The following is a 14,223-nucleotide window of genomic DNA, read 5'->3' as shown; positions in this document are numbered from 1 at the left end:
AAGAAAAGCATTTCTACAGACTGTAGCTGTTTAGCTAGGTATCACCAGAGCACTCATCTTTCCATATCTTCAAGCAAAGCAGAAGACTTGAGCTCAGCTGATGTATGTACAAAAGAGATAAATGGTTATTATGAAAGGTTATTGTCCTGCTCACTGCATCTCATAAAATGCAACAAAACAGTGAATGATTTAGATAGTAAATGGACCTTATTTCCCATACAACAGAGCATTTTTGGCTGAGTCATTATATCTCTATTTCTTTGTTCTCCTGGAAAACACAGGACAGAATGGTTAGAACTATGCCACTTTTCCTCATAGAAAACCAATTCTAAAACAGAAGGTATAGAATGAAAGATAACGGTGTTGAGAAATGATGCGCAATCTAGCAAATCAGCATCAGGTCCATGTATGTTGCACTAAGATCTTTAAGGCTACAAAGACAAGCTAAATACGTGACAAGACAATAATTGTTATTCTTTTGGTCAAAGTCAGTGTATCTCATAGTACCCTCATTCTCAGTTTTGTCATACAATAGTTTGGTTAATGTTACACACACCTACAACATTAGGCTTCAAGCAACCTACTTAAAGCTTTACTAAATAGGGGCTGTTACAAGCAGGGATTTAAATGGCTGTGGATGAAGGTGGATATAATCAATCTATTTGAGTTCTTCCTTGATGTCCTATGTACTAAAATTCCCAAAAGTCATGCAAATGAAAAAAAACAAGAGACCTATTTCAGTAAGTCACACATTCCTTAAAAACAGGACTTTCTGTTTTATGGAGCTGGAGAATATAGTTTGTGGCTCCCTGGACAGAGATGATGCGTGGAGAGCACTGCCTGCACCTGGAGCAATGCCAAGGATATGGCACCAAAGTCCCAGCACATATGAAAAGGGCAATTCTCAACAGTGGGCAAATTAGCCAAAGCAAAGCAAATGTTCACAAGGGCACTAAAGTAGTACTATTTTCACTAATTCTCTGACAAATACAATGCTAGTTAAAAAAAAAAAAAATTCTTCCTTTCTCTAAGGCTAAATTGTTGAATTTTAACTTCCAAAACCATAAAATTATGTCATAAATCATGCCTGTAAAATTTGAAGCCAAGAGCTAAAAGTTTATAAAGTTACAAGAAAATAACTCACGAAACTGCTCTGATAAAAAATGAGAGCACAATATTGCATTTGGATTTCTCATAAGTGTTAGGAAAGCTCAACTGAAGAAAATGTGGAGAAGAATAATAAAAGAATTGGAGGAAACAGATATATTTACAAATATTTTAAAAATAAATACAAGTACTAAGCTACAGTAATTATATTCTGCCTAGTCCCCACTTTCAAGCAAATATGCAGGGTATGCAGGAATGAGGTGCAGAAGAATAATTGAGGATAACCAGGGTGTAAAGTGAAGGACGGACGGAAGGAAGGACGGACAGAAGGAAGGAAAATGAAAGAAGGGAAAGAAGGGAAAGAAGGGAAAGAAGGGAAAGAAGGGAAAGAAGGGAAAGAAGGGAAAGAAGGGAAAGAAGGGAAAGAAGGGAAAGAAGGGAAAGAAGGGAAAGAAGGGAAAGAAGGGAAAGAAGGGAAAGAAGGGAAAGAAGGGAAAGAAGGGAAAGAAGGGAAAGAAGGGAAAGAAGGGAAAAGGAAGAAAAGGAAGAAAAGGAAGAAAAGGAAGAAAAGGAAGAAAAGGAAGAAAAGGAAGAAAAGGAAGAAAAGGAAGAAAAAAGAAAGGAAAGAAATCTACAGTTGAATATGAGAAGCACTAATACTAAGATGCATTAAGTTTTAGAATAACTAACATACAGGTAGAACCAAGAAAATAAAAACCATCCAAACCCAAAACCCAAGCCCATGATTTTCAGCACAGCCTATGAAAGTCCTGGGAAATTATCAAGAAAAACTCCACACACTGAGGTTGGACTCGATGATCACATAAATGCCTTCAATGTATCTTCAACACAAAAAAAACCCCAAATCCCTACTGAAATTATGATTAAGGTGAGTGACTACTTCTGGCAAGCTGATATTTGGTCTTTTCATTACACGCCAGCATGGACACTGGTAACAGCTGATAGAATACAACCCTCAGCTGAAAATGCTGGGCCCTTAATTCTCTCCTGCAATGCCACCCAGCTTTGGAAGTCTTGAGGGAAGGCAATTCTTGTAGCCTGATGCATACAGTAAAAAAGACTGTCTAAAGCTAAAATCCTGCAGGCCCCTGCCCCCCATGCCTTGCATGAGAATAACCTTATGCACATGCATGTGCCACTACGTTCAGCCAAACAGGATTCATATTTTTAACTGCTTGTACAGCAGTGCATATTTAGATCTCAAAACCTTAACTCAAAAAATGTATTAGAATATGTGCACTGAAAAAGCATATTTTCTTTCTATACACTTAATATATTTTGCTGCATGTATTTAATACAGAAAGAGAAGCATAAACAAGTCAATACCTTGAGTTTTCATTATATAAATGAAGTGCCTCACCTGCATACATGTGGTAAGTCAGCCTCTCGATGAGCTTGACAACGGTTCCTGCCTTGATGATGGGGATTCCAGATTTGGGTTGCATGTTTTCTTCAAACACAATATTCTCTTCAGAGTCAGGTTCTGCAAATCTATAAAGCTCAGGATTTGGAAATCTCATCTGCTCCTCTTTTTCCTCCTGCAGCATTGTTACATCCAACATCCTTTCCAGTGTGCTTCTATATTGCAAAGATATCAATGCTGCCATCCAGTTGTTTTTCTCTTCAGCTGATTTAGCAGCAAAAATAACACTGTTCTCATCTTTTAAGATGATTTCAAAGGCATGTCTGTACTCATTAGTGTCGTCTTTATCGTTGATTTGTACCTTTCTCATGAAGAACTTCTCTTTTAGACGATATTCTGCATTGCTAGCACCAGGGAGTCTTGGCTGGCCGTGATTTGACTTACAGCAAATCATCAAGCCGTCAAACAGAAATATGTGTCTCTCGTGCTTTGCTCCTACACGTGTGAGTGTTCCTTCCATGATGAACTCATTACAGCATTGTCCAATGTCCTTACCCTCCCAACCATCAATATTTTTCTGGATTTCATTCATTTTCTTAATTGCTAGCTGTTTCCCCTTCATCTGCTGAGTATAGAATCGGCATGCAGATTCACTTCAGTGAAGGATGGGAGAAAGGCAGCATATCAGTATACACGTATTTTAAACCCACAACCACCACTAACAGCAAAACCACAAGATCATCTTTCTGAGGGGTGAGAATTCCACTGAGAATGTAATTTCAGCACTCAATAACAGCACCACTGCAAACCTTGACTAATGTTTCTCTTAAGTACCTCATCTGATAATTTTTCCTGTCTTCTATTCAATACATGCTTTACCTAAACACAGGCAACCAGAAGTAGGCAAGCCATTAGTGATTCTTTGCCTAATAAATCACTCATTTCCATAGCTGACAATTTTAGACTGCATTAATTTGAAAGAAGCACATTTTGAGAAAATAAATTGTTAAATGTATTCATGTCCAAGCCTAGAGATTACACTTTGTAGCATATAACTTGTTTGGCAAAGAAAACATTGAAACACTTTTAAGAACAAAAGTAAGGTTTTAACATGTTTAAACAACTGCAAAAATATCAGCATTAAATTGAACAGCAGATAACATAATTCAAGAATTTGCTACAACAATGCAACTAAGTACTAATTATCTATACATCTATTTCTATTACCCAATGGCAATTTGAACTACCCATTGCACAAAAAACTCTTCAGATTAAGTAGTTTCAAATTCAAGTACACTCCCTTCTAATCATACAGAAATGTACTTTTACAGTATTTTTAGGTGGATATTTATTATTTGAGCACAATTAACCCACAAATGCCATAACTTTCTACTTACCAGTGAATTCTCAGAATGTCTCAACTACCAGTGTGCAAGGACACATAGAAATTAGAATGGTTTTAAAACAATAACAAATTATCTTGGCTTTGATGTCACTTCCTCTGAAAAAGCAGGCTTGTCACAAACTATTTTGTTCATTGTTTACTAAAAGAGGAAACTGGGAGCCCTGGATTTATAGCAAAGCATTAAGAGCAGAAAGCAGGAAAAATGGAAACATGTTTACCTAAGCCTTCGTTTTGCAAGACTTTTAGAGCATATCCGTTCCATACTGCTTTGAAGATTTAGTAGGGCAGTTATTGCTTGCTTTAAGCACTCTTTATCCTCTTCATCCTCACTTTTTTCTTCCAATTGCTGTGAACATTGAAAGTCAAATACAAGAAGTGTTACATGCATTTTGGTATGTGCAGATCCAGAAGTCTGACCTAGGAAGAAATCCAACCATCTGCTGAATTTGCATGCTCCTGCTTGTTATTAATGAAATAACCAGGTGCTTTACTGACACAGGTGAGACAACTGCCTGCTAAGAGCTTAATCTCAGTAAAATGAGAGCAGTAGTCACTAGTCCTCCAGATATAGACACTGAAGCACATATTATTTACCTCAAAACTAGTTTGATTTATCATACACCCCCAAAACAAGAACCCACTGGAGGTGTTAAATCTTGAGACGAACAAGTGAGGAAGGAGATCCCCATATATACCATTCTACAGCATAAGATGAACTCTATGGGATGTCTGTATGCTTAACAGCTATAAACGCTTCTGGAACAGGCAAGCTGGACCAAAAGCTTTTATAAGAAGAAGATTACAAGGGCTCTCACCTCACTAACAACAAGATAATCAATAATTCAGGTTGGAAGGGACCTTGACGATTATCTTATCCAACCTCCAGCTCAACTGGAGCCAACAGATTAGGTTGCCTAGGGCCATACTGAGTTTTGAATTGCTCTCAGGATGGACATGCCACAAGGTTTCTGAACAGTCTGTTCCAATGTCTGAAATACTGCATGGCAAATTTTTTTTTTTTTCTAGTAGCCTAGCAGGACTTCCCTTATTGCCTTTTCATAGTGGAATATGTGGAAACACTCTGCAGCTGTGAGTCTTTCTCTGTCTTCTCCACCCCATCACACAAAGATAGCAAAAAGGTTTCCCCTCCTTCAGACCCCTTTTCTCCAGAATGAATAAGCCTACACTCCCAGTTTCTCCTTCATCACATGCTCCGTTCCTCATGTCATTTTGACAAGCCCTTCCAGTGGGCTTGTTTCAGTACACCAATGTCAACAGGAAGCCCAAGCTGGACACAGTTCTCCTGATGCAGCCCTACTGGTACTGAACAGGTACTGCCGCTTCCCTCAACCTGACGGCTACACACTTGCTAATACAGCAATACAGGCCTTTGTTGCTGTAAGGGTGTTCTGCTGGCTTGCATTCAGCTTATTATCCACCAGGACCATGATTTTTTTTTTAATGCAAAAAAAAAAAGAAAAGGGGGGGGGGGAACAATAATCAGAGGGATGGTGGGAGAACTAAATGTTCCTCCTTCAAAAACACAGGGGCACCTAACCATGGCCAGCCTGTAAAACCAGGGTACATAAATACCTATCCGAATACACAGCTACATTAATGCCTTCATATTCTAAATCAACTTTTCTCAAAGGACAAAAAAAAATGAAGTTAAAAACTAAAACTGGACAAGAAGCATTTCAGAATATTACACACCAAGCACTGACTCAACATAACTGGAAGATTTGTTTTGACAGAGGTGGTAAAAGTGAAGCGACAGGCTGGCACGGATCAGAATAAGACACCCTTGGAAACAGTGCAATCACACAGTTTGCTTCCACTGTGAAGCAAAATACAACTGAAAAAAAACATATTAATGTCTGACATTTGAATGGGTCATAGAATAGCATTATTTTTTTTACCTGACCAGAGTTAATCATTCAGTGCAATAGCTGGCAATGCCAAAGACTACTTTATTAGTGCTTTCAGTCATAAGGATGACCACAACATTTATTCTAGTCACCTTTGGTTCATGTAGCATTATCTGTCATACTCTTGACCTAGGAGGCATTAGGCATGAGTGCCTAGTCATGCAACAACTGAAGTAGAGCTGACAACGCACCATAACAAGCATTACTTCTCCTCAAAAGGTCTCAGGGAGAATGCATTACTCCAAGAAGGAACAGACTACCCTTGTCATATTCCTCTACCCTCTAGATTTAACAGAGAGGGATCACCTTCCCTTTGCTTCAGTTGTGTAGATCATCTAAGTTTAGAGAGGTCTTCAGACAAATGAGGCAGGTACAGCACCACTGGCATAAGTCCTGAAAGAAAGCTACGAAAAATATGTAACTACCTCTCAGATTTTGCATCTTCCCTGCATGAGAATTCAAAGGATGCTCTTTGCCTTGTGCACTGCCTCCTTGCCAAGTCCCATTGAAAGTTTGGCTGGATTTCCTATCATCTCTGGCTAGTTACTCTTCAACAATGGACAATATTGTTTTAGCCTTGTCTCCTTGAAAACAAGCCTTATTAGGTCCTAAAATACTTTGCCATTTGCTTGTAAGGGTACTACAGGAGATGAAGTAGCAAAAGGCACATAAAACACAGGACAAAACTGATGAAAATTAGGCTCAACATGGAACAAAGCTTATGAAATTATTTATTTTCAATACTGTCTACATTACGTAAATGCTCCAGTCAAAATAACACAGATGCATGGTGCCTAGCATAAGGCAGAACAAAAATGACCTATATCCCAAAAGTTTTTGAAATTTGGAAAAAATCCCAGAAGCCTGTTGCAAATGTAGGCTAATGTATATCAGGACAGTGCAAAACTAAACAAAAAGAAAAATAAACCCCTAGAAAGCAATCAGAAATTTCCTCAATGTAGCACCTTATCAGCTCAAATATCTGGAAAAAAAAAATGACTCCCTGTACATTCTCTTCAGAAACACACTGGTACAGATAAATGTTCATCACTGCAAAGCATTCTAATCCTATGTTGAGTTTATAAAATGCTTATTACAGCAGTTTCTCTCCAGTTGCAAAAATTTCGGTATTCATCACAGAGAAATCCATGTTCAAAAGCAAAATACGTGTTTATATACAGTGCTGGAGAGAAAGTAATTGTTTAAGACTAACATTTCCCCATCAGGATCCACTGGAAGTAACCCATATTTCCAACTGTATATACAAACTAAATCAAAGTCCAGTGAGTTCAATTATGCTCCAGGTTTAACTTTTAGAAAGTAGTATGTAGAAGTATGTCTCTTCTTAAGTGTAAGACCAACACAAATGGCAAATAAGAGCAGTGCTGTGAACTAGAATGAAGACACTTATCTGCACACAGAATTTGAATGTTTACATTCTAACATTGTATAATTACCATAAACTGCTATCAAAAACAGTCTTAGTCAGAACTCAGCTTAAATTACAGCAATGACTTTCATCCTACACTGCCCCCTGACAGTACAGAAGAGGAGGTTATAGAAAGTGAAGTGGTATCACTGGAAACAAATCCAAGGTTCTCTGCAAATCCCTCTGATTCTTCTATAGCTGTGGAGTGCCCCCTAAAGAATAAATCAGGTAGATGCTAAATCAAAGTGTATGGGTTTTTATTTTTTTTAGATAGTGTCCTGTGAAGAATACTGTATTATTACAGGAAAGAGGTGTAGATTTCTGATTATCAGTAGTATTATAGTCGTGCTTTTTAATAATATTTTGAAAAAATACTGGTTTATAACGATTGTAATGATTCACAATACTATAGGTGCAGTATCCTGGCTGTGTGAAGAAAACAAACTTGGAAAATAGATTGCTAAGGGAATTTTCTAATAAAACAAGTACTCTACATTCTAGGTCGCAAGCTCTGAAAGATACCGAAAAGTGGAAGACAAGGTATTTTGTTCTACCTGTTGCATAACACAAGGATTAGATATTTATAAAACCAGGAAATTCCAAACAGATACAAAGGAAATCTTCCTCACTCAGTGCAAAATTAGACTATGGTAGTCCTTCTCTTAAGCTGTCAGGGAAGCATCTATCTAGAAAGGCAATGACAGAAAATAAATTTATACTTATGAAAAAAATGCAGGTATAACAATAGCAGGTATCACGTTGGATACAAAATCTTCTACTTCAGGGCTTACATCACAATCTAGACTTCTGTCTTCCTTTCTAAATCTAATCACTGAAGCCTGTGAACTGCAGGTTCCCCAATTCATCTGGGAGGAGAGATCACAAATCAGCTTCTATATACAGAAGACACAACAGCATATGAGAGGCAGGGAAATCGTAACTGAATTTGCTTAAGCTTAACTCCAGATCACTTGGTGGCAGGTGCTAGTGGTACTTATTGCCCCTCAAAACATTAACCCAAGAAGTTCAGTGCACAAATGCTCCCACGTTAGAAGTGGAAGATGCACACTGCAATACTTGGAACAATGAGCTCGAGCTAGTGCTGCTTCAGAGAAGCCTCTTCAAAGCCCATTATAATTTCTTCAGATATCCTGAAGCTGACAGCAAGGCAACAAAACACTTGCATAGCTGGCAAAGCAAGCCTGATCTGTAGTGTGACCTAGTTATCTGCTCTGTAGGCAAATACTACATAAGCAAGCAATGCTCATGAGAACCTGAAGAGCACTGAACACCAGTTACCTCAGCTTCTGCTCTAATGCCTCACCATTTTCTTCAAAATGTTTTTGAGAATGAGGTACCTACCAAAAGGCAATCCTGAAACAGGCTATTTTACGATCAAGAATAAAAATGAACAAGGTTTCTCCTCTGATAAATGCAAGCAGGAAAGTCTGCTGGCACTTTGCCATAGAACAATCCTGGAAGCTGGCTCAACAGCGCTGAGCTGCCCAAGAGCTCTTGCTGACTTTCTGCAATTCCTCCAAATCATAAAAAACTCAGCCCAAAGCAGCAGTATGCTGGGAAAAAAGTGCTCTCATATCCAGAAACTAATTTTTAGAAAGAATCAGGAATTCATCTGGAACAACAAGTGGGGACAACTGCAGGGAACATGCTAGCAGTCTAAAAGGCACTTCACACTTGAAGCTTAAAGAAATCTCCATATGCCATATTCCTGGATATACATACACAGCTTTAATGCACTGAAATTTCAAAAGCAATTTTGTTCTCATATGAACTCAGACAATCTTGATCACAGTGCAGTAAAAATATGCATACATTTATATGACTGTTTATTTAGATTTACGTTACAGCAGAAGTGTTATTTGCATTAAGAGTAGAACAGAACTTAATATATTACTGAACTAACGGTAAAATTTTCTTCACTCAAAGTTTAACTATGCTATGCCTTCTGAGTTTAATTTTAAAAAGTTACATTAAATCACAATCTTACATAAACATGGCAAATATCAAGCCTCAGATACCAGATAATTTGTTACAAAAAGCCTCCAGCATTCTTGTGGAAGTACATTTTAAAAGACAGAGACTAAGAAGACCTCATCTTTTATTTCACATTATGTTTTAACTCATAAAATACAGCCAGCCCACTGGGAAGCGTATTGTACAAGTATAGCACTAAAACGGAGGAAAATAAGAAGCATTTCAACTTTTAGCACAAGCTTCCCAGTCCTTTCACAGCTTGACTTTGTGACTTAAAATAGATCTCAAAGGTATGGGGAAAACATAAGTACATCAAACTTCACCCAAGCCCAAAAAAGTGAAACCATTTAGACCGAAGAAACATGTGAATTTAAGGAATTTCTACTTTGATTACTCCATGTGGATGCTCTTATTTGGGGAGGGGGGAATGAAAGTAAAATAAATCTGTTTCATAAATGTATTACACTACTCTGAAGTGCATGCCATTTTTCAAACCAGGATGGATACCAAGGAAAAGTCAGGAAGCTTTGTTTTCAAATAACTTCACTGATGGTCTCATAAAACCACTTCCTAAACATTCAGACATTTCGTAGGCTGCTAGCTGTAACACATGAGTTTTATACGCTCAGATCCCATTACCAGGGAAATGGCTACTTTGTTTACAGGAGGTCTTGTCTTCTCAGAGTATGGAAAACCCATTTGCTCTGCATTCTTCAGAAACATGGAGGGGTTTTTTTGGATATGCTGATGTCTCTTCCACAGCAGATTCATTACCTTTCTGCAACAAACGTACAAGTTCACAGTGATCCTTCCAGAGCCTTCATGCTCTGAAATTATCTTCTTTCTTACTGTCACTTTGGTTTGTCTCATCATTATTAGCAGACCTGCAGAATATATTAAAAATTTAAAATTCATAACTAAGTTGGTAACATTTAGTTAGACCAGTATTTGAAATATCACAAAATATTTACCTATGCTTCCACACTTGTAAATGAGGTCTTCCATTTTCTTCCCCCAAATTTTCCATCATAGTAAAGACAATTACATTTGAAAACATCTTCCCTTTTCCTTTTGTAATTCCAAAGTGGATTAAAATCCACTTTCACTGCTTCATCACAATTCAAGTCTGATCTTTGCCAGCCAAGTTTGCCAGGCCATAAACTCAACTGGATGGCATCTCTATGTTTGGACAGAAATGTGTACATTTTTGAACGCTATATGATGAATTCACAATTTCAGAGATTATTCTGGGAAGCAACAGTAGAACCCTGTTGATTTTAAGAACAACCCTGTTGATTAAGGAAAAAACAGCAGAGGAAATGAGTGATGACAAGCAGAATCCGAGCTGTAGACTCGGTCTACAGAAACTATGAATGTAACTTATCATTTTACTTGTGTTTGTTATTTCTACATCTTTCCATTGGTTTCCACTGAAGATATGAAATTATTGACAGAAAACATAAACCTCCACTGATGTAAGAATGCACAGAAAAAGCATGCGAGTAGTGGAACTAAATCCACAGCTCCACATCCAGAAACATTTCCACTGAATAAATCTAGTATATGAATGTCTCAACCATAGCACTACCTCTCTCTGAGAATCTCCATTTTGTACAGAAGGTGACAGAAATGGAGGCAGAAGAGGACAGGGAAATATATTACTGCTATGAAAAGACTACGTAGCAATCAGGGACTACATCACGACTGCCACAGTCACAAAAACTAATATCCTACAGAAGCTGAAAATTTCAGCTACAATAAGCTTCTTTACATTCAATCTTCAATGGATTGTGTCAAAACTTTTATTTGGGGGGGGGGGGAATCAAAATTTGTCCACCCATCTATTTTCATGAGAGCTTGGCATTGGGTGTTCAGCATAAACTTCTGACATGTAAGCTAAAGATCTATCTACCATCATTAGCAACAGGCATTAAAACTGGGAACAGATCACCAGCCCCAGAGAACAGTCTGTCCCATTACAGCTTTCCTAATTCCCACAGTACACGGAGAATTTGCCCTGCAGGTATTCCTAGAAAGCAGATCAGAAAACAGGACTCTGGAACACTACAATTAAACACATATGTCAAAAGTGGGAGCTCAGTTAGTGCTTCATTTGACTCCCCCCTAAGGGGGCATCATCTAGATAAGAGCAGTCTGACCCTGTGCCATCCTACTCCTTGCTTCAAGGAATCAAAGTACAGCATTTGCTGGTCCACTAGCAGATTGACAATAACATGGCTCAAGTGTCACCAAGGACTGTAAGCAAAGTGGAAGGAGGAATTTTTTACTTTTCTTAGATTTTATACAGCTTTTGCAGAGAAGCAATTTTAGCAGGATAATGGCAAAATATTCTCCAAGGTAATTACTTCTCATTAGAAATTTCTCTGGAAAGAGACATGTGCTTCTCAAAAGCCCAGATATATCCTGTGTAAAAAGAAAAAAAGCTATGCAACAGAACAAGGCCCCCTTAACTCTGTAACAGATGACATAAGTCACTGAGAAATGAAATGATACACATGCACAGATATTTCTATCAGGTATAAACACACAGGAAATCCATCAACAAGTACCACAGCCAGAAAGAAAAAGTTAAATACATTCTGAATAACGTTTTCAATTAAAGAGTTACCTCAGAGAGCCCAGTTAGATAACCAAGTTTGTGGAAAAAGTGCACACACACACATACATGTAACCAAGTTTTATTTTCCCCTATCACCTTCACTTTGGCTGCCAAACACAAAGCTGTCTTGAAGCATAAACTCACTAGCATTCAAAGGAGAAAAGCAAGAGAAGTGTTGTCAATGGAACTCCACAAACAAGAGAGACATACAGAACCTCTTTTACCTTGCTGTATCACCTCCAACTTCTAATAAATGGCATAACTTCTGTACCTATACAACACTGCAGTTGCAGTAAGTCTTCATACCATAACCATATGAAGTAGTAACTTAAATCTTTCAACTACTGTCATATTCTAAGAAATCTCTTCTTAGACTTGAGACCAATTTTTACATCATCCCAGCTTTTTCTCCCAAGAAACACTCAAGTACGCTTTGCAGTCCTTATCACACACTAGCAATGGTTTGGGCAAACTACATTTCGTCCAGCAAATAAGCCTGTCAGAGACAAAAAACTGCTCATTATCTCCAGTGGATCAAGTCATCCTCATCTGCAGTTACATATACAAATACACATAAAACATGTAATACTTCTGCTTTTACCTTTATTTCAAAACAGTATTGTACATACAAGTTACTGCATTTGGAGTGAAACACACCAGTCAGATTTTGGAAAATAAAATCCTTTGTTGACACTAAGTAAATACTTTCTTAAAATATTTAATCGCTAGTCTGAACTTGTGATTTTCTGTTGTCCTGGGTTTGAGTGAGCAGTGGGGTTTTTTGGCAGCAGGGGAGGGGGCTATCGGGGCGGCCCCCTGTGAGAAGCTTCTCGAAGCTCCCCCAGCTCCAAGTCAGCTCCACCTCTGCACCAAAACTGAGCCCATCAGCTGCACCTCTGCGATAACGTATTTAAGAAGGGACGCGGTGACGGGCAGTGGGACTGGTGAGGAGGAGTTGCTGCAGCTGCGTGAACACCAAGGTCAGTGGAGGAACAGAGGAAGAAAGGAGGGGGGAGGTGTGCCGGAGCAGAGACCCCCCTGTATCCTGTGGGGAGACGGCAGGGCGGCCCCCCCCTGCCACCCATGGAGATCTACGGTGGAGCAGACACTGATTTATGGCCTGTGAGGGGTTTCGCATGGCTAACCAAGGTGACTTTGCCCAAAGAAGGCCAGGAACTTGTGGGAAAAAGTAATTCTCACTGCTGTAATTCAGCGCTGGGAGGATTGCAGCATGCGGGGGTGTCCCACGCCGGAGCAGCTCGGGAAGGGCTGCAGCCGTGGGAGGGAATCCAGTCGGAGGGAGTTAGTGACCCATGACGGAGCAGTGTGGGGAACGCTGCGGCCCGTGGGAGGGACTCATGTCGGAGAAAGTTTGTGGAGGACTGTCTGCTGTGAGAGGGGGACCACGATGGAGCAGGGGGAACAAGTTCCAGACACTCCCCCCACTGAAGTTGGCAGAAGTGGCAGCACTGACTGCACCCCCCATTCCCTGCCCCTGCGCCCCTGGGGGAGGAGGTAGAGATATCGGGAGCAGAGCTGAGCCCGGGAAGAAGGGAGGGGTGGGGGGAAGGTGTTCTCAAGGTGTGGCAATGCTTCTCACTGTCCTACTCTGTTACGTGTTGTTAGTGTCTGTAATAAATCTATATTCTTTTTTTCTTCCCCTAATGAGTCTGCCTTTTGCCTGTGACCATAATGGGTGACTTGCCCTTCCCGGTCCTATCTCGAACCCCAAGCCAGCCTGGCTCATTTGTCCCTTCTCATTGCCAGAAAAGGGGGATTGAGTGGCTGCATGGTGTTTGGCTGCTGACCAGGCTCAAACCATGACAACTGTTTTTAATATTAATTGAAGGAGACTTTAAGAATTGACTGAAGCAAGAACCTGTTAATTACAGTGCCTATACTAAATACAAGCAACACAGACAGTGTTTTGAGATAATAATCTATAATTGCAGATATTGTAAAAACTTTGCAGACTGCCAAAGTTCAACTAATTATGACTCGCTAATTCACCACCCTGGGCTGGGTCACACCAGTTACAGATGGGATTGCAAACCAACTTCATTAAATTTGTTACACTCTGGGTCATAAGCCTGGCTGAAACAAGACTGAGAATCAAAGTGAAGTCAAAACCCAAAACAGTTTGGGATGTGTTGCCCAATACAACACATAGCAACAGACCTATGGGACCAACCTAAAAATACTCTAGTCCTAAACTACTAACATTTCACTACCCAGTGTCTTCTTCAGCAGTAGCAAACATGTAGCAAATTTAACACCATCAGGTTGGGAAAGGGGTGGTTTCTTATCTTGGTAGACCTTGTCAAACTAGAATTTTTTTTTTTTTAATTTACATTA

General features: G+C 39.3%; 1 protein-coding gene across 7 annotated transcripts in view; it reads right to left on the bottom strand.

Annotated features, from left to right (window-relative positions):
* Nucleotides 1-14,223, bottom strand: part of SOS1 (SOS Ras/Rac guanine nucleotide exchange factor 1) — a 52,976-nt gene that overhangs the window by 14,342 nt on the left and 24,411 nt on the right. For all 7 annotated transcript variants that reach the window (XM_042789306.1, XM_032994755.2, XM_042789307.1 and 4 more), the window contains 2 exons: nt 4,115-4,242; nt 2,489-3,144 (listed from right to left, as the gene is read on the bottom strand). In XM_042789306.1, coding sequence (XP_042645240.1) covers nt 2,489-3,144; nt 4,115-4,242 — 784 coding nt within the window. The remainder of the gene's footprint in view (nt 1-2,488; nt 3,145-4,114; nt 4,243-14,223) is intronic.

The sequence above is a fragment of the Tyto alba genome, unplaced genomic scaffold (assembly GCF_018691265.1).
Source record: "Tyto alba isolate M040663 unplaced genomic scaffold, T.alba_DEE_v4.0 Super-Scaffold_16, whole genome shotgun sequence".
NCBI classification, from domain to species: domain Eukaryota; kingdom Metazoa; phylum Chordata; class Aves; order Strigiformes; family Tytonidae; genus Tyto; species Tyto alba.
The sequence above is the reverse complement of the archived record's forward strand: the minus strand, read 5'-3'. Positions and strand labels throughout refer to the sequence as shown.